The sequence below is a fragment of the Lontra canadensis genome, unplaced genomic scaffold (assembly GCF_010015895.1).
Source record: "Lontra canadensis isolate GAN:19392208 unplaced genomic scaffold, GSC_riverotter_1.0 scaffold11, whole genome shotgun sequence".
NCBI lineage: Eukaryota > Metazoa > Chordata > Mammalia > Carnivora > Mustelidae > Lontra > Lontra canadensis.
This window is the reverse complement of record NW_022631005.1, coordinates 10,971,964-10,999,043: the sequence shown is the minus strand read 5'-3', so window position 1 is coordinate 10,999,043 and position 27,080 is coordinate 10,971,964. Positions and strand designations below refer to the sequence as shown.

At 38.8% G+C, this 27,080-nt stretch overlaps 1 protein-coding gene across 4 annotated transcripts in view; it reads left to right on the top strand.

Moving 5' to 3' along the window:
* The window catches only part of LYPD6 (LY6/PLAUR domain containing 6), a 122,273-nt gene extending 100,884 nt beyond the window's left edge, over window positions 1-21,389 (top strand). For all 4 annotated transcript variants that reach the window (XM_032856091.1, XM_032856089.1, XM_032856088.1 and 1 more), the window contains 3 exons: window positions 2,312-2,410; window positions 16,695-16,825; window positions 18,768-21,389. In XM_032856091.1, coding sequence (XP_032711982.1) covers window positions 2,312-2,410; window positions 16,695-16,825; window positions 18,768-18,935 — 398 coding nt within the window. In that variant the 3' untranslated portion in view covers window positions 18,936-21,389. The remainder of the gene's footprint in view (window positions 1-2,311; window positions 2,411-16,694; window positions 16,826-18,767) is intronic.
* The last annotated feature ends 5,691 nt before the right edge of the window (window positions 21,390-27,080 follow it).

The window sequence follows — 27,080 nt, the reverse complement described above, 5'->3', positions numbered from 1 at the left end:
TATTTTTGATAACATACTTAATTGGTTCCATGTGGGCAAAGCAATTTACCCTGAGATGATGATTTCCACCAGGGGGTTACGCAGGCTCAGCCATCTGCGAGGGAGAACAGTTGGTCCTGCAGATGAACTGTTTGAGCGTCTGTAGTTTTCAAAGAGGCCAGGTAATTTTACAAATTAAAAAAAAAATGCAAAAGTTCTGTTTATGCAAGGCAAAACTCTGAGTTGATAAGCAGCAAGTTAAAGCACATCAGTGAAACGGACAGAGACACCCTGGCGTTCCGGGCACCCTGACACTGGGGAGCTCGTCCTTAGATGTCCGCTGGGCTCTTCGTGTGCAGGGTACAGTCTGCAGCATGACTCTCACCAGGCACTTCACTGCCTGAGCGAGCTAAGTGAAGGCAAAGATACTCGTACCCAGAGGACAGTCTCTTCAGAAGGTAGGAGGGGGCAGTTCAAGGGGGAGGGGAGAGGAAAGGCTAGGAAGGGCTTCCTGGAATCACCCATTCCTCAGGTTCGAGCTAGAGGCCTTTAGTGGCTCCACATCCACCAGGTGCCCTCAGCAGGTTGCCCCATGGATGCTGGAAATGGGCCGAGACAGCCCTTGGGAGCATCACCTCTGCACAGCATAGATTTTAGTAAAGAAGACTTTTTTCTTAGCTGATACTTACCATCTCTAAGGGTTCTTTTTTTTTTTTTTTAACAAGAATTTATTTGATAGAGACAAAGAGAATGAGTGGTGGCAAGGGGCAGAGGTAGAGAGAGAAAGAGAGAGAGAGAGAAGCAGACTCCCCGCTGAGTAGGGAGCCTGATGCAGGACTGATCTCAGAACTCTGGGATCATGACCTGAGCTGAAGGCAGTCGCTTAACCTACTGAGCCTCCCCGTTTCCCTGTCCATCTCTAGTGATTCTTAATCATGTCAAGTCAACTAGATAAAAATATCAGATTGAACCAGAGATATGGCCAGTTTTATAGTTCAAAAATGGTCAAACCTAAAGAAATTTTTAATGATTCAACCTAATATTTATATATACATATTGACATGTCTATGTAATTGAAACCGAAAAGTGAATCATTGGAAATCTAGAGCAGCTAGTTTTTAAAAAAATTTTTTTTATTAACATATAATATATTATTAGCCCCAGGGGTACAGGTCTGTGAATAGCCAGGTTTACACCCTTCACAGCACTCACCATAGCACATACCCTCCCCAATGTCCATAATCCCACCACCCTCTCCCTACCGCCCTCCCATGGGCAACCCTCAGTTTGTTTTGTGAGATTAAGAGTCTTTTATGGTTTTTCTCCCTCCCAATCCCATCTTGTTTCATTTATTCTTTTCCTACCCCCCCAAACCCCCCACGTTGCCTCTCAACTTCCTCCTATCAGGGAGATCATATGATAATTGTCTTTCTCTGATTGACTTATTTTAGAGCGGCTATTTTTAATTGGAATTTTTTGGGGGATAATTGTACATTTATAAGCAGTTCTAAGAAGTAACACAGGGAGATCCCATGTTCACTTCACTCACTTTCCCCCAATGGTAACATTTTGAAAAACTATAGAATAAAATCACAACCGGGTCGTTAACATCGATATAATCAAGCCACCTGTCTTATTCAGATTTCCCCAATTTTATTTGTGTTCAGGTGTATGTGTGTGTATTTCGTTCTGCACAGTTTTCTCACATGTGTAACTTTGTGTGTCCGCCACCAAGTCAAGACACTGCACAGTTTCAGTAGCACAAGAATTCCTCCTGTTGGCCTCCCCTCTAGCTTCCTCTCACCCTGGCCCCAACCACTCCCATCCCTAACTCCTGGCAATCACCAATCTTTCCTCCTTTTCTAAAATGCTGGCATTTTTAAAATGTTCTATAAATGGAATCATACAGTATATAACCTTTGGGGATTTTTTTTTTTTCGCTTTGCAAAATTCCCTGGAAGTTCATACAAGTTGTCGAATGAATTAATAGTTCACTCTTATTGCTAGTATTCCATAATATGGAGGTACCACCGTGTGTTTAACCGTGCATTCATTGAAGGACATCTGAATTGTTTCCAGTTTTCGGCTATCACAATCGAAGTTGCTGTGAACATTTTCATACGGGTGTTGTGTGAATATTAGTTTTCATTTCTCAGAGATAAATGCCCAAGAGTGCAATTGCTGAGTAATGGTAGTTACATGCTTAGTTTTTTTAAGAAACTGCCAGGCAGGCTGTTTTGAGAATACTTTCTGAAAAATAAAAATGTCTAGTTTCAGGATTCCGTACTCAGTCTAAGAAAAAATTAATCATTTTTCTTGATCCTTTTTCTAGCCACACCATATCCTGGTGGATTTAAGTGTTTCACCTGTGAAAAGGCAGCAGACAATTACGAGTGCAACCGATGGGCTCCAGACATCTACTGTCCTCGAGGTAAACTCTCAGTACACAGACTGGGGTGCCCCAAGCTGTCCATGAGTGAACAGCCTTGCTGACTTTGACGTATAGATAGAGGCATGCTTGCAATTTCAACCACTTCTCTTGTCTAAGGCTATTAGTAGATCTTTCCTCATCAACTTATCATCAGAGGTTTTAGAGACAAAAACTAATCATAGACTTGTCCCCTTTCTCATGAAGCATCACTGGAGTGCCGAAAGAGGTAAGAGATCCTTCCCACCCCCAGGCTCAGCCAAATGCAGGACAAGAAGAGAACAACCAGCCTGTTGGCCACTCTTTGAAGCATTAGTCATTGCATAGTAACTTCTTTTATGTAAAGTATGAATTGATGTTCATATAAAGATCCCATTTATTACATATCTTGCCAGAGGCACCTATCCTGAGAGTGTATGAAAGCTAGAATTCTAAATGCCATCATTGCACAAAAAAACCTGAGCTTTTTAAACTATTAAGTTCTTTTTGAAGGATGAGATGGATGCCCAATTAAAGCATGAAATTTTGACCCAGAGGCCCATTTCAAAAGGAAGTGGAGGCTTCACATTCACATTCCTATCTCTTTTATTCTCTCGAATAAAAAAAGACAGTTATATTTGACTATGGAGTTACTATTAATCGGCTGTTTTAATTTTGGAGGAAAGTTCATTTGATGGGGAGATGATGAGAACAGAGCATTTTATTGACAAATGTTTGAGAAGTTAGATGGGTTTCGCGGAGACTTAATCCAGTTGTTAAAATGACTGAATACACCAACATCAAATCTGTTATTTTTTAACATGATGCAGGAGTTCTCATGCTCATCCTAGGGAAAGGCCCTCTTTCTCCTATGGAGGACTGGACATCAGGAGAAGGTAGAAAATGAAATTAAGACACAGGTGCCCGCTGTGTAAGACAGTACTATTTAACCCATCAACTTTCACCTAAGCTGCCCAGTAGAAACACCTGTGGATCTCTTCAAAATCACTGGAACCTGTGTCCTCCCTAGGCCAGTGGTCCTCAAGCTCTATCATGATCAGCATCCCCTGGAGGGCTTATTAAAACATAGATTTCTGTGTCCACCCATGCCCCATTCCTGATTCAGTAAGTCTGTGATGGGGGCTGAGAATTTGCATTTCTAAACAATTCCCAGGTGATACAGATGCTGCTGGGCTGGAGACCACACGATAAGAAATGCAAGTTTTACAGAACTTGAGCCAGCATCCCTGAGATCGGGGCGCTGCACTGCTAGATTCAAATACTGTAGTTGATACTAATGACCAGTCAGGGGCAAGAACAACTGGGAGCTCCTCCCCGCACTAACAGAAAGTGAAATGTACTGTTGTCATTTCCAACCAAGTTCCTCTTGTTTACTTTTACGTAGAGATGCTAATGGGGTCCCAAATGACCGTAGGGAAGAGAAAAGCGTGGAGATGCTGAAGATTAGCTTAATCACAAGCTAGATATCCCACCATCCTGGTAATCAGAGCTAAAAAGTTCTGTCTGCAGTGCCTTCTGCAGTCACGTGCTTATTTTGGACTAAGCCAGTGTTTTTCTAACATCACCCCTACATTTGGGTAGGCTGCTTCTCAAGCTTGGTGGCACATTGAAATCACAGAGGGAGATTTTAAAACACTGAGGCCTGGGTTCGATCTCAGGGATTCATATTTAAATTGTGTGGGGTGTGGCTGAGCACAAGGATTTTTGAAATTGCCCCAGGTCATTCTACTAGGTAGCAAAATTTGAGACCCACTGTAAACAGTGACTCTGGACAAAAACAGGATGGTTTGCTTGTGTAGCCAATAACCTTTGGGATGGTTCCAGCAGGGACAAAGCTGGCAGGTTAGCTTTTGAAACAGTTGCCACGAGTCGGATGTACCACAGGACACGTGGGGGTGCTTTCTCAGCATTGCTCTAGCAGAGAGAATGCAGAGGACAAGGAGGGATTGTGAGCTGGGCCAGATTTCACAGAGGCCCAGTCCAAGTCTGAGGGTGGGCAAGTATATCCCTGCCACAAAGGAAAAACAGGTGACCGGTAGCACTCTGCTTGAATTCCTCTCAGGAAAGGAGAACAATCCCTTTTGATGCTTTCTTCAAAGGTCAAAATCTATTCTTCCAATGTACAGATATTGGAGAGAATCGCAGTGTTCACACAATTTCTTTTTCCCTTCTTTCCTCCCACTTTTATCTTTTTGTCCTTAAATTTATAAGGATAAGTGGAAAGTGATGCCCTGAGTTCATGACACAGAACCACCCTGCCAGGCTTTTTAGGGGATTAGCCAGTGAAAGATAGGAATCTGGTTTCTTCTTTCCGGGAGCACCCAGTTAGCTGGGGAGATCAGATCTGAATGCATCAAATGTCAAAAATATCGGGACAAAAGCAAGTTGCCAAGTGAAGCATGGCATTCAGTGCTCTGAGAGCTCCTGGGAACAACTGCTATTTGGAGGCTGAGGTGGCTAGGGACCGCACTGTGGACCAGGAAGAGGCGAAAGCCTACAAGTGGGCAGCCTAAGCGCAGTGTGGAGGAGGGCGTGGCTTCTGGAAAATCACTCATAGCAAAGATGTGGAGAGGGGATTCCCAGGTGTGCTCACTGGACAGCAAGAGACCGAAACTGGGCAGAGCAACTAGTTCATGTCGGAGAATAGTGGGACCAAAGAAACGCAGCTTGATTATTTTTGTGGGGCCTTGACCCTTTCAGGGAAGGAGTAGAGACTGAAGCTGTAACCGGAGAAGAGACGGAGCCACACCTAGCTTCCTTCTTGACCAACCCAACTTCCCAGGAGCCATTCTCTTTCCTCCTGGGTTTTCTCCAAATTTTTCTCACGATGGAAACAGCGTCATAATTCTTAAATTAAAATCTGAGTGTGTCTGACGACTAAAAACAACTGACTAACCCTGGACTTATTTTTTCTGTTGTTTATTAGTTGGAAGCAGCTGAAGGACTACCAAGAGGCTTAGTCAGGGAAGGCCAGTAGCCGCCTTGGAAGAACATCCTGGCTTTCTGTGATAGTCCTGGGTTTTTGTTTGTTTCATCGCATGTTTAGCTAGGTTTTAATTATCACATGATGTGAAAATAACTTGTTGAAAGTGAAAAAAACCATTTCATGTAAGTATTTAATCTTATCTCTATGGAACAACCCCCCCATTCCAAATAGCTTAGGGGACCACCTGGGTTTCAAGAATCTTTGAAAACCGAACTCGGTCAAATGGATATACACAGAGACTATTGTATTTTAGCAGTTGAGGTAAGCTTGCTCATAATTAAGCAGACTTGTTATGAATCATCATTTGGCAAAAATAAGCATCAAGAAAGCCTTGTCCTAACTAGAAACACTCTGTCAGGCAATGGTGGCATCAGCCAGTGACCTCTAGCTAACTCAGGTTCCCTATCACTCTTACTTTTGACATGTGTGTTATGTCAGGATTTTCTTCTCTGTCAGTTTGTTATTGCCTCTGGCTCTAACAGATTCCTGCTACCATACAGGAGAATTTAAGAGCCCTCCATGGCTGGCTTCTGTTTAGTCTTTGGTCTCTGAGCACTTCCTGGGCAATAACTAGAGTTGGAAAGAATCTTGAAATCATATTATATGAGGGCCAGTTAAAGGAACTGGTGAAACCAGTTAAAGGAACAAGAGTTAATGGTATGCATTCAGATCCAAAGGTTTTGCCTGTGTGCAAGGTTAAAAACTCTTTGAGAGAGGGGCTGTCTTGGTGTTTATTAAGAGTCTATGGAATTGAATGTCAAATCAAAAACATGACTGTTTTCAAAAAGGCACGTTCTTTAGAGGATGTCTAAGCACCAAAGGCCCTTAGGTTTCTTCTTGAATATGAAGAGCCAATGCCTCCCTTTAAGGTGAAATCTTTACTTGAAATTACCACCAATGCAAAATCAGACCAGGAGAAATATTGAGATGGAGGAACACATATCCTTTAGGGGCAAGCTTCTACGCTGCTCATGGTTTTTCTGTGGAAGTGAAGAAAAAGCTGCGCATGACACTGAGTGACTCTTTTTATATGCATTACCTGGTATAAGCAGGAAATATACCTGTGGTCCCCAGCATAACTGAAGACAAGCTCCATGGTTACAAATTTTCAGGAAAGACTTCTTTATCATTGACTTCTTTCAGATGGAACCCAGGCTGAGACAGACAGCCTTTCTGTGTTACTTCACCTATGGTGGATTCTTTTTTTCTCTTTTAGGGAATGTTAGGATATAGCCCTTTAAGGTTTCTACCGTTCTAAAGGGGTCTTTATTCTAGCTCTAAACCCCATCACGACCCCAGGCTTCACATCTTCTTATGGCCTATCTATTAACATCTCCCAGCCCCCACCTCTATCCTGGGTAGAGAACTTAGAACCGAGCGTTGGCCCTTAGAATTTCTCTTAAGTTCAGCAGAGTTCATTTGTATGTCTACAGACAGTATTGGCTATGTCTGTATTGGCTATGTTATCTGACATTCCTGGCTTCTGTGTAATGAAGTGGTGTTTAGGCAACCTATCTTGGCATATTGCTAAATGGAAGTTTTAGACTTCCTTTTTTTAAAGTAGAAATTTTAAAATTAAAGTGTAACATCCATGCCAGAAAGTGTATAGATCACAGGTGCTGAGCTCTTTGAAATTTTACCAAGTGAACAGGCTATGTGTCTGTCACCCATGTTAAGTAACAGAACTTCAGAAGGCCACTAGGGTCCCCCAGTCGCTACACCCCATCTCCCGGAGGTAACACAATTGTGACTACGGTCACTGAGCTGTATATAAGTGGAATCACAGAATGTATTCCTTTCTTTTTCACATTTTCTATGTGAGAGTCATCCATGTATTTGAGCCACAGAGTTAGTCTCACGGATGTATATGTACTGAAATTCATCCATTCCACTCTTTTTTAAAAAAATATTTTTATTTATTTATTTGACAGAGATCACAAGTAGGCAGAGAGGCAGGCAGAGAGAGAAGGAGGGGAAGCAGGCTCCCTGCCAAGCAGAGAGCCCGATGTGGGGCTTGATCCCAGGACCGTGGGATTATGACCTGAGCCCAAGGAGGGGCTTTAACCCACTAAGCCACCCAGGCGCCCCCATCCATTCCACTCTTGATGGACTTTTGGATTGTCTCCAGGTTTTGACTGTCGTGAGCATTCTTGTACATGCGTTTTGGTACATGTATGTCTTTATTTCTGCTAGGTCTAGCCCATGTTGGGGGTTGCTGGGCACATGATATGTGTGCTTTGGCCTTACCAGATTCTGTGTGGCAGTTTTCCAGACTGACTGGACCAATGTATGCTCTCCCCATCGGTGCCTAAGAGTGCCAGCTGCTGCACAACCCTGTCAATGCTTAGTGTTGACAGAAACAGTAGAAGCTCGAGGTTAATGGAATGATATTTTTAAGGCACTGAAAGTAAATACCGCCAGCCTTAGAATTCTGTACTCAGACTGCAGCCTAACTTCTCTGCATTTCCCTTCTCTCCTGGCTACCCTGCTGCCTCTGATTTTCTGTTCATGCCTCCCAGTTCCCTTGAGAATAACCAAGGTTCTGTGTAGCTTCTCTACCCCTTCACAGTGTTTTCTGCTTGGTTTCTCAGCTTCTGCGTGTGCAACTTTGGAGTCCATAAGTGCCTTGAGGGGAGAACAGGTGTAGAATGTCAGGCCCAACTCAACGTGTAGTTCATTTCACTGGTTTTGCTCTTCAAATCCTATCTGCCTTGGTAGCACATCGATGCTTCCACATGGATTTCTATTGTTTTAGTTCCATCTGGCTATTGTAATTTTATTTTATTGTTTTTTGGTAAGAAGGTACAAGCTAGTTCATTTCAGCTGACATTTTAATTCCCAGATCTATTCTTTAATTAGAACTTTTCCAGCAATTTTTAACCCTCATTCTAATAGCCTAAACAAGATGGGTTTTCTTTTGACACCCTGGATTCATCTAACCTGCTCCATTTCACAGTGGTTTAGCCCAAGTATTTTCTATTAACATAATTGCCTCAGATAGGAAGCATCTGTTTGATGCTTCTTTCTTATCACTTTTATTTTAACTACTGTTCACAGGAAGGTCCTCTTTATCCTCATTACTTTGACATACCTTCCCAACCACATTTTTTGCCTTTTGCCTAATAAGCACATAGCTTTCTGAATTTCAGTGATTTGCCTTAAAAGAGAGTTTCCTCAACTTAACAAGTCACCTGTCCTTAGGAGGTATGGATGATGTTTTGTTTTGTTTTGTTTTGTTTTGTTTAAGACAAGACAAAAACAAAAACCAGGAAAGTATCTGTTTGGCAGTTTCTTCAGGTGGTGTCAACTGTAGGGTAAAGGAGGACAGTTATGACTCAGTGAAGTTAGTAAGTATTCATTTATTTTTAATTTCTGCCTTGAAGAATTTTTTACTTGGGGCAAGAAAAGAAAAGAGTGTCTTTTAGAGGTCTGTGGAGAGTGATTGATAGGACCAGGAAAGCCAAGAGATTAATCAGATGTCTGGGTATCAGAGACCATGTGATAATTTCTAATTGGGATACACTTTAAATAATTGAGCTTATCTGAGACTCAGTTTGTAGCTCGTTCTTTTCATAAGCCTATTTTCTTTTATCTTGGATTCTTTTTTCTTTCACTTTCCATTTCACTGGAACTTGTAATTGAGATGTAACATACACAGAATAGTGAACAGCGTGATGAATTTCCGCAAATTGAACACATTATGGAAGCAGCACCTTGATTAAGAAATTGATTATTTTCAACAGCCCAGAGTCTTCCTACATGACTGTAAGTTACATGACATGTAACTTACATGATAATTTGGTTACTATCTCTTCCACCAAAGATCCTGTTATAGGCAGCTCAGTTGTGTCCTCCCAAAATTCACATGTGAAGTCCTAACATCCAGTACTTCTGAATGTGATTGTGTTTGAAGATAGGATCCTTAAAGTGGTAAGTCAGGTTCGGTGATAAAGGGGAGATTAGGACATAGACACACACAGAGGAAGGAACATGTAAAGATGTTCACAGATGGAAAGTTGCCCATCTGTGAGCCAAGGAGAGAGGTCTCAGAAGAAATCAACCCTGCTGACACCTTGAACTTGGACTTTCAGCCTCCAGAATTGTGAGAAAATAAATTTCTGCTGTTTAAGCCACCTAATCTAAGGTATTCTGTTGTGCAGTTTATCTAGAATCTATAATTACCCTGAATCTAAAACCAGACTAAGTACCAAAAACAATAACAACAACAAAAACCTGCAGTCTAATATTCCTTATGAATATAGTCTCAAACATCCTTACTGTAATATTAAACGAATAGAATTTAGCAATATTTAAAAATAAGCCTGACCAAGTGTGACTCATTTCAGGGATGCAGGGCTGGTTCAATATTTAAAATCAATCAGTATAATCCACAGTATTAACAGGCTAAAGATAATAAAGTCACGTGTTAATATCAACTGAGGCAGAAAAAGCATTTGGCAAAATTCAATACCATTCATGTTCAAAAACTTTCAGAAAAAAACAGCATGTGAGAAACTTCCTCAACCTGATAAAGAATATTTATTTTAAAAAACTGTAGCAAACATTATACTTACTAGTGAAAGACAAAATACTTTTCTGGTAAGATCAAGGTCTGGGCAAGAATGTCTCTTTCACCACTCTTATCCAACATCATGCTGAAAGTTCTACCCAGTGCAATAAAGCAAGAAACGGAAATAAAAGGTGTGCAGATTGGAAAGGAAGAAATAAAACTGTCCCATCTCACAGACGACATGATTTTCTAAGTAGGAAATCCCAGCAAATCTACACAAAACTCCTAGAACTAATAAGTTCAGCTAGATTACAAGATACTAAGACTAACACATAAAATTCAATTTTGGAAAAATTCAACTTATATATACTATCAATTAACATGTGGTCATTGGATTTAAAAATATAATACCATTTACAATTGTTCAAAAGAATTAAATACTTCAATGTAAATCTAATAAAACATTTAAAGACTTGTATGCTAAAATCATAAATGCTAATGAAAGAATTCAGAGAAAATTTAAGTAAATAGATACCATGTTCATGAATTGAAAACTCAACATAGTAAAGATGTCATTTCTCTCCAAACTTATGTGCAGGTTTTACACAATTCCTATCAAAATTCTAACAAAATCGTTTGTAGTTATAGACAAGATTATTGTATAATTTATATGGAAAGATAAGAAACTAGAATAGCTAAAATAATTTTGATAAAAAAATAAAGTGGGAGGAACCAATCTACCCTCTTTCAAGATTTCTCATATAGTTACAGAAATCAAGACAGTAGTATCGTCAGAGGGATAGCAACACAGATCAATAGAACAAACAGAGATCTCAGAAAGAGACTCTCAAAAATATGCCCAACTTATTTTTGACAAGGATATAAAATCTGATTCACTAGAGGAAAGAGCCTTTTCAACAAATGTCCTGGAGAATTTGGACATCCATGAGCAAAAAATGAACCTTAACCTAAGTATAATAACCTTTACAAAAGTTAACTCAAAATTAATCACAGACTTAAATGCCAAATATAAAACTACATGACATTTAGGAAAAAAACGCAGGAGAAAATCTCTGAAATCTAGGGGTAGGCAAAGAGTTCTTAGACTTGCTATAAGAAGTGTGATCTATAAAAGGAAAAAGTGGTAAACAGGACTTTATCAAAATTAAAAACCTTTGTTCTACATAAGACCCTATAAAGAGGACAAAAAGACAAACAAGAAACTGACATACAATATTTACTAATCAAATATCTGACAAAGGACTAGGACTAAAATATATAAAGAATTCTCAAAATACAATAGTAAAAAAACAAAATAATTAAGAAAAGGACAAAAAACATGAATAAATATTTCACCAAGGAAGATAAATAGATGGCAAATAAGCACATGTTCAACATCATTAGCCATCAGGAAAATGCAAATTAAAAACATGAGTTATCACTGTACATCTATCAGAATGGCTAAACTTAAAAAAGAAAAATAGGAACACCATCAAGTGCCAGTAAGAATTAGGAGAAACTGCATCATGTATATATTGCTAGTGGGAGTATAAAATGGCACAGCTACTCTTGAAAATAGTATGGCAGTTCCTTAAACAACTAAATAGGCACGTACCATATAACCTAGTAATTCCACTGCTGAACATTTATCCCAGAGAAATGAAAACCTATGTTCACACAAAAGCCTTAATACAAGTGTTGATTGCAGCTTTACTAATAATATCCCAAACCTAGATAGCCTTTCAATGGGTGAATGGTTAAACCAACCTTGATACATCCATGGCATGGAATACTACTCATGGAATACAAAAATTAGCAAACTGTTGATACAACAATCTGGATAACTTTCAAGTGAATAAGGCTGAGTGAATATGCCTAATCCTAAAAGTTTACATACTGTATGAGTTCATTTATACAACATGCTTAAAAGAACAAAGTTATAGAAATGGAGTGCAGATTAGTAGTTGCCAAGGATTAAGGAGCGGTTGGAGGAAGGTGGGATGAGGATGTGAGAATGAAAAGTTGACATGAGTGATCCTTGTGAGATAGAAATGTTCTGTATCTTGACTGTATCAATGTCAACATCCTGATTGTGACACTGTACCATAATTTTGCATCATGTTGCCATTTGGGGAAAAGTATGTGAAGGGGTCCCTCTGTATTATTTCTTACAAGCTCATGTGAATCTATAATTATCTCAAAATAATAAAACATCAATTTAAAAAAATCAGTCAGTAAAAACAAACAAACAAACAAACAAACAAACTTCAATTGTGCTCATGTTGAGAAACTGATTAGAAGGAAAGCCAGACATACCAAATGAGGAAGCTAAGAAGGTCTGTGAACCTGGTTGGGAGGAAAATCAAGGAAGGTTCCACAGAATTCATCACATTTAGATTGAATCCTGAAGAACAGGTTTCCAGGAGCAGAAGATAGGGGGAAATTTTTTGTTGTGAAAAATGATCAAAAGCTGTAACGTCATGTCTCAACCAACTGAGCCACCCAGGTGTCCTGTAATGTCGTGTCTCAAATATCCAGCAAGCAATCATGAGGTAGTCTGGGCCTAGATCAAGTGGAATATTGAATAATAAGAAGTGCTGAGTTTCAAGATGTGAGTTATAAATGTAATCGGTTCCTTTAGCAGTGAAGCAAAGTTACTCTTACACTCTTGACACAGCTTTAGGAGCAGGGAGAAAACAGTGGACCACCTACTGGCCACTCCAGTAGGCTAAATAAACCTGGCAGTAGGCAGCAGAGGCTCCTCGACAGGTAGGGTTGACTTAGGCTCTCATAGGCAGTGAGAGGCATTATCCGACCTTGGTTCCAGTAATATATCTGGTGGTTGTCCAGCATCTGCGTTAGAAAGGAGAGAAGTCATAGACAAAGAAGATAGGAAATGATGAGGTCCCGCACTGGGAAAATGGAAAATGGAACAGAAAGATTAAAAGGATAATTGAGATATTTCAGGGAACTTGAAGAAGAGTTTGGGAAGAGAATTCTGAGCTGATTCTGAATTTCCAAGTCCAGGGTGGAGGTGCCACATCTCAGGATGTCCCTTCCTAAGATAGAAACACAAGAAGACAAACGGGGAATTTGATTTGTTTGAGATACATGAGGTGTGAGGTTCTGCTGGCCATGTGCAGGAGATCGCTGGAGATTAGTTCTCTAGTTTGCGAGAGAGTATCAGACTGAAGATAATGTCATCAGAGGTTGAATGAAGTCACTTAAGTGAGAAGAGGTTCAAGAACAGAACATGGAAGAATATCAACGTTCAGGTTAAGGAAAGTATAGGGAAAAAAGAGACCAGAGATGCAGGTGAAAATCTAGAAGACAAAACTCTGAAGCCCAGGGAAATCATGCAGAGGACATTATACACAGTAGATGCCAGATCTACATTATACAAAGTAGATCCTTTGGGGTCACACATGGGAAAAGGGCAAACAATGGGACACTTAGGCAAACAGTCATTGCAGAGGAGGGCCTGGGAGGAGCAGAGCCAGATGTGAAGGGCTGAGGGCACAGTCAGCAATCAGGCTGGGAGTGCCTGGCAGCTGCCACTAGACTTTTATTTTTTCAATATAATTTGTAATACTATGATTAAAACTATATTCCTCCCGTTAATTTTCTCACACATGGTGAGTGGTTCTCTGGCATCACTTTAATCATTATATATGTTTGTAAAAAAACAAAACAAAACAAAAAAACTAGTGGACCCATAGGGAATAACTGAGTAGTGAGGAAGTCTTTTACCAAAGAGTTGGTTATTTTTAATTCAAATCATTTGCTGTATATTTTGTTTAAATACAGCTTCTGTTATTAGAAACTGAATATTGGTGGGTAAAATGGAATTGGTAATTTACATTTTAGCTTTGAACATTTTTTTAAATTTCAGAACTAGGTTATGGAACTTCTGTGTGTGTGTGTGTGTGTATGTGTGTGTATTTCATAAAAAATTATATATTTTGTGTTTTCTACTAGTTGATTAAGCCCTCTTATACCCAGTTCTGCTTTCAGTTGCATGCCTGTGAGTCTTAAAGTGAAAGACTTTTGTTTCACAGCCTCTGGGAATACCTTGCAGTTGCAGAATATGAGATTTTAGAGGCTGAAACTAACCTGGTAGAAATTCAAATCCATCTTTTATCTTTTAGATAAAAGCCTTTGAAATCCTTTTAGTGTGAAGTTATCAGCAGGCTTGATTCTCCTGTAACCTCATTACTAACCCAAGGATTATTCAGAATGCGTGGAGAGCAATGCTTTGTGGCTGAAACTCCTTTTTTATCAATCCTACAGCCCCGTGATAAGCCACATGTGGTCCACCTTGTCCTGCTTGGGAAATGCTGCCTGTGTGCCCCCCCCCCTCGCCTTGGAGATCACCATACACATTCAAGGCTCTCCTAAGTTGTGTTCTAAAGAAATCTGTTCAATTTTATTTGAATATTTCCAAAACTTATTTCACTGTAGAAGATTTTTTTTTTAACGTTAACATTTCATAACTCACCTAGGGGTTTTTGTAAGATAAGAAGTAGAATGGATTAATGCTTCAGATCTAAGGTAGCTGCTGCTAGAAGTAATGGGGTGTTCTTAAAATATCTTTGTTTCATGGGTTAGATATGGCAAGTGTAAGAAAATTTTTTATCTAGCCTCATCGCTGATCATTTTTCTCTCCCCAGGATGGCAAGAATTAGCTTATTAGGTACCGGGCTTTGCATATTTCCCTGAAAAAAAAAAAAAGCTATCTCTGCAGTGGAATAAATTTCCAATTAATAAATTAAAAGAGAGTTTATTATGGACACAAAAGTAAGAACAAAAAGTAGTTATATCAAGTTCACCAATTCTTATTCAGGGCTTACTGAAGACAGGAGAATTTAATGCTTGGGGGACAAACCCAGTTTCCAAAACTGAAAACATGTAGTGGTTTACTTACTCCATAAATGTTTGATCTTATCTGCTCAGATTTACCTTTGGAGCAATAAAACCTCTGGCAGCTCCTCCTGGTTATCTGCGTGAAGAGGAGACAGGAAATAGGGGCATTCCTGTCTTTAATGGTTTCATGAACATCTGAAGGTGCTCCCGGTGGGAAAGGTGTACTTGTCATGACGGTAAATGTCCAAGTCTGGTACCAAAGAGGTCAACTAGTCCTCTTTGGGAAATGTGGTAAATCTCTCAGGCTACTGGTCTCCATTTGCTAAAACCTGTCACAGGCTTAAAAAATCAGAGATCTGCCACCTCCTTGGCATCAAAAAAACAGTCACTCCAATTTTAAAATATTTTAGGACTTTGGGAGAATCATTGCCTGGTGCAAAACTTCCAACCTTTCCTGTGAGCTCATAGGGTTGCCTTACATACTGCACTCGCAAAGAGCTCCCCAGGACCCTGAGCTAGCTAGGGCTCCTTGACCTGATTCCCACTGACAAAATTCTGGTCAGGGTGCACTGTGGGGATAGCATTTGGGGGAGGGCATTGACTAAACTCAGCCCAGGCACACTCCCCAATAGTGTACCCATCACTGTCCTTGGCAAGACTCAGTCAGAGGTCACTCAGGTTCCTGTCAGGTGGGAGTGTTTGGGAAGATTGTTAAGAACCCTGAATTTTCCTAACTTATCTCAAGATGTATCAATGTGGTCTGTATTAGCTCATTCTCAAGGCCTGAAATTCTTAAGCTTCTTTCTTTGGACTTTAGTACTTTGGTTCAAAGCTGCCAAAATTGTGACAGAATCTGGTGGGGGGAATTTTTATTGCCTAATAAATAATATCATAGAAGGTCATAATTCCACATTAGCCACTAAATATCCAAAATGTATAAAGCATGCAAAATTGAGTCCAAGATATGGATGAAAAACAGCTCGGTGACATTTCTTAAGAATTATTCATTTTCTTTTTCAATCTGAAAGTGGAGCAGGAACATTTTCCTAAATCCCAGGCTTAGAAAGCTGAACACTGCCTAGAGGCCTTAAAGAATTACTTTGACAAAGCCATTTTTCTTTGGTCTTTAAATTAGAAGTAGAAAAATTCTCCATGGTAGTTTGGGAAAAACCTTAAGTTTTTGGATTCCTAAGACTTTAAGGGATGTCTAGAAACTTACATCATGATCCGTCTACATCTGCCATCCTAGAAATCATACTAGGGAGAAATGATTCTCCTTCATTTCCACACCTTCATTGTGGGGTTAAATTCTAGGATCCAGCTATACTTATTGTCAAGAAGTTCTTTCTTTTGGATAAAGTCATTTTCTCAAGATACAATGAATCTACTTTTAATTGTTCAGCCCTTACATGGAAATAGCTATTTCCAAAACACACACACACATACACACAACACACACACCCAGCTTCTGCTATAGCCTTTTAATTCCTTGAAGACCATTGTTACCTGCCTAACTTCTTTATTCTTTAACCTGTATTCATTGAACTTTTTCACCCCTTTAATCTTCCTGAAAATTGCGGACTCTCGCATCCTAATCATCCCTCCAAGCCTCTCATCCCCCAAAATAAAAATCAATACAGTGGGAAAATTTTTTTGAAAGACAAAGAATGACACCATTATATCTTGACTTATGGGGATGATGACAGGCAGAGAGACCAGTGTTCTTCAGAAGGCTCTCCTCCTACCGTGCAGAAGTGCATCTCTCCAAGGACGTCTTTGGGATTGGACAGAAACTCAACACAGTGTCCGTCTCATGTGCTGTTAAATCTCTTCAAGACTTGTAGTGTTGATACTCCTGTTGTTTCCATTCCAGGCAGGTTGGGCTAACATTTCCCATCTCAATTGAAACATATTTTTTCTGTTGACAGAGACCAGATACTGCTACACTCAGCATACAATGGAAGTCACAGGAAACAGTATCTCTGTCACCAAACGCTGCGTCCCACTGGAAGAGTGCTTGTCCACTGGCTGCAGAGATTCTGAACATGAAGGCCACAAGGTCTGGGCAACAAAGCAAGTGATGGGTACAGCACAGTCAGCCTTCCTCTGCTGCAGATGTGTGCCAGTGCTCATGAGCAAATTCTCACTCCCTGATATAGCCTGGCTTTTGACAGTCTTTATACCAATGATGGGACAATTCTCCTTTCCTGTTTGCTCTAAGAGGATAAATTTATATCGGAGCAGAGGAAAGCCCATATAAATTATCCAAACACAACACCAAGAGGGTATTGAAAATTACCGTAAGCCCTTTCTTTACGCAGAAGAAAGTAATCAAGCCACCAGAAGGATGAGGAATTAGGGAAGTGTTATTTCCTCAATGGTAATGCAGACGTAGCAACAATTCATTCTGCTGAGGATGGCCACAGCAGTTTAGCTTTGACAACTATCTGTGAAGTGAGGCTCCTGTCTTCATTGGAATGCTGACTGGGGGAAGGCATCCCTTGGGTCCTGAATCATTTGAGTAGGTGATCAGAGAACCATCTCCTTGTGGGTTTACTCCCATCTGGTGCCTATACAGAAGCACTGAGTGTTAAATGAACTTCAAGTGCAGCCTTGAAAGAGAATATGAAGGACCAGAGGAAGGCAGCCTGACGGTGGTTGGAATGGGGAATGCCCCTGACTCTTCCTGCTGGCTGTCCAGATCTGGCTCCACATATAATCTTGTATATCAGGCCTTCGCCTTTATTTGGAGTTGGCTCACTTCTCCCCTTCTGGCTGCCTTCCTGGTGCTCAGAGGCAACTTCTGCTCTCAAAACTCTGGAACGCCATGTTTAGTAGCATTTAGTAGAAGACACCTGATTTTCAAGCAACTTGTGAAATACACTAGGAATTCAGATTTAAAATATAATCTGCTGACTTGATCCTGGTTTGAAATGTAAAAGGTAAACCAAGGGTTTTATCTCACTCTCCACCCCACCACCAGCAAGCTAGGCTCTCAGGCTTTATTGTGGCTAGTTTATCATGGAAAAATTTAAAGATCAGAGAAGTGACATCATATGCTCAGGTCACAGAGCTGGTAATTCTGTCTGACAGCATTCAGGCTCACTTCTGACCTTCAGTTTCTCTCCTCAAGATTATCAGTTTCTCTCCTCAAGATGTCCTCCTAGCCCATGTCAACTGTGACCAGCCTCAGATCCTTGCAGGATAATGACTAAATAGGATATTGACCATCAGAGAATTTTTTGAGTACTACTGTGCATACGGATCAGTTGGGGATCTTGTTAAAATGCAGATTCTGATTCACTAAATTTGGAGTGAGGTTTGAGATTCTGCATTTCTAAGAGACTCCCAGGTGATGCTGAAGCTACTGGTCTGTACTTCGTGTAGTCATGGCCCCAAATAATTTCAGCCAACAATCCTTTAGGTTTCTTTCTTTCCTACAGTCTACGAATAAGGTAGTATAAAGCAGGAATAATTCCATTAATGAAAACCCTCCAAATTTTAACTCACGCACAAGAATGAGAGTAGTTATATAGACAATTCTAATGAAAGTAAATAGTTAATTTTAAATTGGATTGTTTTCACTTCACTTACACTGTGGAAATTTGGCAAGTGAAAGTTTATTTACCCTCTGAATGGTGTCTTCAAGTAGTCAGAAGGGGTTTCTTTGAGATAGTAGAGTATTATAATTCCTATTTCACAGATGGAAAAGCTGAGACTTAGGAAGGTTGTAGAACCATGTAATAACCACCTGGTGGGATGTCAAAAACAGAACTCTTGTTCCTTGAAGCTTAGTCCAGAGGGTTTCCACGTTGATCAAATTGCTTCCAGATGAAATTTCATCCCACTTCCTTAAATGCAGGGTTGGTGCCTCTTTTGTGGAACATGTAGTTCTCATTTCAGTCTGACTGTGAGGGAGACCATTCCTTCTAAAAATCCTTACCTCCTTCCAAGATCTGCCAGCTTCTCATCAGCCTTCTGTTTCTCTTCCTTTCTTTCAGGTCTGCACTTCCTGTTGTGAAGGAAATATCTGTAACTTGCCACTCCCCCGAAATGAAACTGATGCCACATTTGCCACAACGTCACCCATAAATCAGACAAATGGGCACCCACACTTCATGTCAGTGATGGTGTCCTGTTTGTGGATGTGGTTGGGACTCACATTATAGCAGCTCCAAGGTGCCATGTATAGTAGCAGTCCATGGAGATTTCCATGGTCCATGGTCCATGGTCATTGCATGAGTCATTGGCTTGACAATAGTTAGACATGTGAAAACATGACACTCACATGTGTCTTCACAGCCAAACATTTCCACCTACCATGAGGAACAAGCATTGCTTCAGTGCAGTCATTCCAAGCCCAAGACCTCATCAAAGCCAGCCTGCCCCCAAACAAACCCTGAGTTGTATACCACAAACCTTTCTTTTCACTCCAGGAAATAAGTCTGCATTTATTGAGATCTGAGGCTCTTAATGTGGAATACATGCATGATCCATAGGGGGTCCTGGGATCCTCTGAGATATTAGACAGTATGTTATACAGACATGCATAGATATGTGTTCTTCAGGAGAAAGGTAAAGGACCACTGGTTTAAATATAATCATGAATTTATTTATAGCTTTAGAATTGTAAAACTTTGATTCTGAAATGAATGGACTATTTCCTTGGAGATTCTGACTCAGTCAGAATCTCTGGAAAAGTAGTAAGCAGTTGTCCAACTTAATTTTCCCAACATTCTTCTCCCAATGGTGGGAATCAAAGTCCCTCTGCTCTGTGCAAGAAATAAAAACCAATCATAAGTTTGTTGCATAGGGGGAGGGGTAGCTGGAGAAGGATCTTTCCCAACTTAATGGAACTAGCATCCACAAAGTAGCTGTGTATCCTTTCATTATAATTGGTGAGATTGGCCTTGATTTGGAACCTCATTGTGCTCCATGAGATCCTGAATTCTACCTGGGCCAAAGGGTATCCTAAGAGTCCTAAAGCAGGAAGGGGTTTTCTCCACTCATGGGGTTCTATTCAGGCATAGCTAGAATAGACACAGGATTTCAGAATGAAAGGATAGAGATATGTGGAGGTTGACCCAAGTTCGCTATGAGGGCCCAGTCAGTGGCTTAGCCAGATCTCCCATCTGCACTTCATATTGCCAGAGAGCACTCCCGGGTTCTTCCTCTTTCAAATCCCCAGTGACTTTAGGGAGAAGGTTCTGCATCACATTATCTCAAGATTGATAGGGAAAGAAGACAATATCCTAAGACAAGAAATAGGTGGCAAGTCGGGTGATGGTGAGACTAGTAAGAAGATCCAGTGGGAATTTTTCTTTCATTTGGGTGATTGCTTTTGAAGTAGATGGTAAACTTTTGCCATCCTTCCTATACTTTTTGCCTGAGTTACAACTTGTTCTTCTTCCTTGTAAATCATTTATACAATATTTATTTTTGTATGGCATAACTAGAAACTTAAATATATTGTAAAATATTCTTTATTATGAATGAAATGACCAAATGAGAATACTTATTTTCAACAGTGGTAGAGCCTATGATATATGTTTTTTCAAAGTTATCTATAATACTTGCACCAGTGTTGAAAAACAATTAACTTATGTTTGAGTGAGAGGAATGCATTGGCCTTAAGGGTTTTTGCTCATGGTTTCTTCCATGGTATTGTCCCAGAAGTATTCAGGTGGTGATCATCACTGGTATGAGTTTCTCTGCAGGGTTATGGAGTATATCTGCATGAAATTTGGTGGAGCCATCATTGTCGGGGTCCATCTGCCCTACACAGGAAAATGTGTGTGGCTTATAATATGAGACCCCCTCAGGGATTACCAGATATAAACTGACAATGGTAACTCTGATATAAAATAATCTAAATTGCATCAAATGGCCTTAAATCAGAGTTTGGTAGGCTTATCAATACATTGCTTGTAATTGGGGTGAGGGAAGTAGAGGGAGAGAAAATAAGACACTTACTAAGCACCTTTTATGTGGCAGGCACTATGCTAAGCACTATACATATATAGTGCATATATATATATATATATATATATATATATATATTCATATAAAACCTGCAAGCACCCTCTAGGGAATATTACTAGTATTTTCGCGCTACAGATGAAGGTACTAAGGCTCTAAGAAGCTTAAAAAAAGGAAGCATTTTCCTTCCAATTTAGGTCTTACAGGTTGAGGTGGGGTTGAAGAGGGAGGGGAAGATGGAATTACCACCCCTAGGAAAACTTCCAGACCTGACCACAGGAATGTCCATCTGCTCATGTGGAGTTTGCCCAGTCCTGCTTCTAAAGGACACCATTTGTGTGTGTCCTCTAGATGGTGTTTTTTCTTCCAGGGGTGGAGGGTACAGCTTCCTAGTTCATTCCTCTTGCTAAAAGAGGTGGCAGGTTAACTGCTGTAAATGCTCTAAGACAGTGAAACTTGACATTATACATATCTACAAGTACCATTTTTGCACATGGCCACTCTCCACTGATAACTGCCAAGTACTGCATGCAATGTGGGTAAGAGACAAAGGCCAAATGTTGGTTCTTAATGAGAAAGCGACCATGCCAGAGCCTTCCTGTCTGGTGTGAAGGACCAGGTCCCCAGTGATGCGAACTCATCTGCCACCCTCGGGTGCCACCTGAGGGAATCACTACAAACTCTACACAGATGTGGCCACGCGCACCTCGTGTGCCTATCACAATGGCTGGTGTTTCATTCTCTTGAAAGAAAGTGGTTTGCTCACCATCCCCAGCCTCAAGGAGTCAAGCAAGGGCCATTCATGTGGAAGGCCCAGGACTGGTCATCCGTGTAACTTTTCTACTACATTAAACTTTCCATTAAATCCCACGGTTGGTGACGGCTTGAAGTGCAAACAGCCGTGATATGTACATTAACCTATGTGCCACTTATTTATTTTCAGACTCCCCATTGCATTTGTGTCAATATGGGATGAATGCCTAAACTTTGTAAATATTGTACATTTTGTAAATCAATGAATAAAGGTTTTAAGTGTATCTCACCAGGCTCCTCCCTGCAAATGTTCATGTCAGCCAGTGATTAAGGCACTCGGGTTATGTATAAGACGTAGGGCTCGGGATCACAGGGAACTTCCTTCCAAGAGTTCATTTTCATCTTGTGTAGGCAAGAAATACATGCGTGAGAAGATACAAGACAATTCACTCACACCAAATGATACATGTAGGCACTAAGTGCCCCAGAAAATCAAAGAGGGAAAGATTACCAGACTTTTTAATCAGGTCTACAGTTCCCCTAGAGCATTTTCTTTGTTAAATCAGGAAAAATAAAAGTGTGTGCGCATGTATGTTTCTAAATACTGTCCCATTAACTCTTAATTTTTAAATCTCCTTCCGTTCTGTTAGTGATGATAAAAATAGAAAGTATTTTCTGTTGATGGTTTCTTCTGCAACAGGAAACAAACATCTGAATAGTATAAATGTTTATACAGTGAATTCATTTTATTTTTCATAGTAAAATTATAGATATTGAAAGTGACTTTGAAAAACCTCAGTTTGTGATCTCTGGTCATTCTCATTTATTTATTTATTTATTATTTTTAAATTGGGGCATATTGACATATAACATTTTATTAGTATCGTGTCTGTAATATCAGATTTGACATTTTATGCATCGTGTAATGACCACCATAATTCTAGTTAACATCTGTCGCCTTACATAGTTAGAAGTGCTTTTTTCTTCTAATAGGAATTTTTAAGATTTTCTCTCTTAGTATCTTTCAAATATGCAGTACAATATTATTAGCTATAGTCACTATGCTGTACAACCCCATGACTTACTTATTCTATAACTAGAATTTTGACCCCCTCCACCCATTTCCCCATGCCCCTCCACTTTTGGCAACCACAAGTCTATTCACTGTATCTATGGGCTTGGTTTTTTACTTGCGTGTTTTTCAGATTCCACATATAAGTGAAATCATATGGTATTTGTCTTTCTCTAACTTATTTCACTTAGCATAATGCCCTCAAGTTCCTATCATGTTGTCACAAATGGTAAGATTTCATTATTTTTATGGGTGAATAATATATATATATTATATTTATGGGTGAATAATAATATATATTATATATGTATCTTCTTTATCCAATTACACATTAATGGGCACTGAAGTTGTTTCCATATTTTGGCTATTATAAATACGGTTTCAGTGATCATGGTGGTGGCAGAGGGAGGAGGCACATAAGTCTTTTGGAGTTAGTGTTTTTATTTTCTTTAGATAAATACCCAAAAGTCTAATTGCTGAGTCATGGCATTTCTATTTTTAAGTTTTTGAGGAAATTATATACTGTTTTTCCACATGGCTGTACCAATTTACCTTCCTACCAACAGTGCACAAGGGTTCCCTTTTCTCTACATCCTTGCCAACATGTGTTATTTCTTGTCTTTTTGATAATAGCCATTCTGACATTTACAAGTTGATATCTCATTGTGCTTTTGATTGGCATTTCCCTAGTGATTAATGATGTTGAGCATCTTTTCATGTGTTGGTTGATCATCAGTATATTTTTTATGTAAAAATGTCTTTTCAGGTCCCACCATGCCCCATTTTTAATCAGGTTTTTTGGGATTAAGTTGTATAAATTCTTTTATATTTTAGATATTGATACTCCTGATTGGAAGTATCCTTTGCAAGTAACTTCTCCCATTCTGTAGTCTGCCTTTTTATATTTTGATGGTTTTCTTCACTGTGCAGAAGCTTCCTTGTTTGATATAGTCCCAACTGTTTATTTTTGCTTTTATTGCCCTTGCCTGAAGAGACCGATCCAAAAATATATTGCTTAGACTGTTGTATAAGAGTTTATTGGCTATGTTTTCTTTTAGGATTTTTATGGTTTGGTGTCTTACATTAGGTCTTTAATCCATTTTGAGTTTATTTTTGTGTATGGTGTGAAGCAGTGATCCAGTTCCATTCTTTTGCATGTAGCTGTTCAGTTTTCCCCGTACCATTTATTGAAGAGACTGTCTTTTCCCTAGTGTATAGTCTCACCTCCTCTGTTGTAGATTAATTGACCATATGGGCATGCATTTGTTTCTGGGCTGTCTGTTTTGTTCCATTGATTTATGTGTGTATTTTTGTGCCCATACTATACGATTTTGATTACTATAGCTTTGAAATCAGGGGGCATGATGCCTTCAGCTTTGTTCTCCTTTCTCAAGATTGCTTTTGCTACTCAGGGTCTTTTGTGGTTCCATATAAATTTTAGGATTGCATGTTCTATTTCTATGAAGAACGCCACTAGAATTTTGATAGGAATTGCACTGGGTTTCTAGCTTGTTTTGGGTAATATAGACATTTTAACAATATTGATTTTTCCAATCCATGAGCACAGAATATCTTTTCTTTTTTGTGTGTGTATTCAATTTCTTTTATTAATGTCTTGTAGTTTTCTCTGTATGGGTCTTTTACCTCCTTGGTTAAGTTTATTCCTAGGTATTTTATTCTTTTTGATGCAGTTATAAGTGGGATTGTTTTCTTAATTTTTCTTTCTGATAGTTCTTTATTAGTGTATGGAAATGTAATAGATTTTCATATGTTGATTTTGTATCCTGCAACTCTATTGTTTTATTCTAAAAGTTTTTTGTTTTTGTTTTTGTTTTTGTTTTGGTGGAGTCTTTAAGGTTTTCAATATAGTATCATGTCATCTGCAAATAGTGACAATTTTATTTCTTCCTCACCAATTTGAGTGCCTTTTATTTCTTTATCTTGCCTAATTGCTCTAGCTAGGACTTCCAGTACTATGTTGAATAAAAGTGGGGAGAGTGCACGTCCCTTTCTTGTTCCCGATCTTAGAAGAAAACCTTTAAGCTTTTCACCAGTGAGTATAATTTTAGCTATTAACTTGTCATATATGGCCCTTATTATGTCAAATTACATTCCCTCTCTACACACTTATTTGAGAGTTATCATAAATGGATATTAAGTTTTATCAAAAGCTTTTTCTGCATCTATTGAGATGGTTGTATGAGTTTTATTGTTTATTTATTAATGTGGTATATCACATTGATTGATTTGTGGATATTGAATCATCCATGCATCCTCTGAATAAATCCCACTCAATTGTGGTGTATGTTCCTTTTATTGTATTGCTGAATTTGGTTTGCTAAAACTTTGTTGAGAAGTTTTGTATCTCTGGTTCTTCAGAGAAATTGGTCTGTAATTTTCTCTTCTTGTGGTATCCTTGGATCTGATATCTGGATCTGATATTGGGGTAATGCTGGCCTCATAAAATGATTTGAAAGCATTTTTTCTTCTATTCTTTGGAAGAGTTTGAGAAGGATTGGTATCAGTTCTTTGAATATTTGGTGGACTTTCCCAGTGAAACTACCTGGTTCTAGACTTTTGTTTGTTGGTAGGGTTCTGATTATTGATTTACTTTCCTTACTATTAATTGATCTGTTCAGGTTTTCTCTTTCTTTATGATACAGTCTTGGTAGGTCATATGTTTCTAGTAATTTCTCTTTTTCTTGTAGATTGTCAAATCTGTATAATTATTCATAGTAGTCTCTTATGATCCCTTGTATTTATGTGATATCAGTTGTAACTTCTCTTCGTTTCTGAATTTATTTGAATCCTTTCTTTTTTCTTGGTGAGTCTAGCTAAAGTTTTGTCCATTTTGTTTATCTTTCCAAGGGACAGCTCTTGAATTTATTGATCTGTTCTATTGTCCTATTACTCTCAACTTCATTTATTTCTCACTGATCTTTTTAATTTCCTTTATTTTCCCAATTTTGGCCTTTTTTGGTTCTTCTTTTTCTAGTTCTTTGAGGTATAGAGTTTTTATTTTTTCTTGTTTCTTGAAGTAATCACTTATTTCTATGAGTATCCCTTTTAAAACTGCTTTTCTGCATCCCATAAATTTTGGTATATTGTATTTCCATTTTAATTTGTCTTAAGGTATTTTTGATTTCTCCTTTGATTCCTTCTTTGACACATTGGTTGCCCAGTAGCATGTTGTTTAATATATACATTTTTGTGGTCTAACATATGATATATCCTGGAGAATGTTCCATGGGCACTTGAGAAGAATGTATATTCTGTTGCTTTTGGATGAAATGTTCTGGATGTATCTGTTAAGTCTATCTGGTCTAACATGTTTTTTAAGGCCAATGTTTCCTTATTGATTTTGTCTGAATGATTTATCCATTGATGTAAGTGGAGTATATTACAGCCCCTACTATTACTTTGTCATTGTATATTTCTCCCTTTAGGTCTATTGATATTTGTTTTATATATTTAGGAGCTCTTATGTTGAGTGCATAAATATTTACAAATGTCATATCCTCTTGTTGGATTGACCCCTTCATCATTATGACATGCCCTTCTTTGTCTCTTATTACAGCCTTTGTTTTAAAGCCTGTTTCGCCTGATAGAGATACTGCTACCCTAGGTTTCTTCTGGTTTCCATTTGCATGGAATACCTTTTCCATCTCTTCCTTTTTAGTCTGTGCATTCTCACCTGTGAAGTGAATCTCCTGTAGGTAACATAGAGATGGGTCTTGTTTCTTTGTTCATTATTTTTTATGATTATTCATTCTACCATTCTATGTCCTTTGATTTCAGAATTTAGTTCATTTACATTTAAAGTAATTATCGATAAGTATGTGCTTCCTGCCATTTAGTTAATTGCTTTCCAGCTGTTTTATAGTTACTTTCTGTAGTTTCTTCTTCTCTTGCTCCCTTCCATTGTAGTTTGTGATTTTGTTTAGTGGTAGCTTAGAATCCTTTCTCTTTATGTTTCATGTATCTACAATAGGATTTTGCTTTGTGGTTACCATGAGGCTTACATATTAAAAATTTATATCTATAACTGTATTTTAAGTTGGTGACAACATAAGTTTGATCACATTCTGAAGTTCTACATTTTTACTCCCCTTCACACCATATTTTGTGTTTATTTTTGGTGTCACATTTTACATTTTTTCTTGTGTATCCCTTAACTAATTTTTGTAGTTATAGTTAATTTTACTACTCTGATCTTTTAACTTTTATACTAGCTTATAAGTGATTAATCCATTACCTGTACCATATATTTATCTTTCCAGTAAGTTATTCTTCATATATATTCATGTTACTAATTTGTTTCTGCTGAAAAATATGCTGATAATCTTATGGATGTTCCTTGTATATAACAAGTTGTTTTTCTCCTGCTGGTTTTAAAATTCTTTCCTTGTTTTTAACTTTTGACATTTTAATTACAACATTTCCTGATGTGGGTCTTTTTGGATTTATCTTGTTTAAAAGCTCTGGTTTTCCTGGATCTGGATGTCTGTTT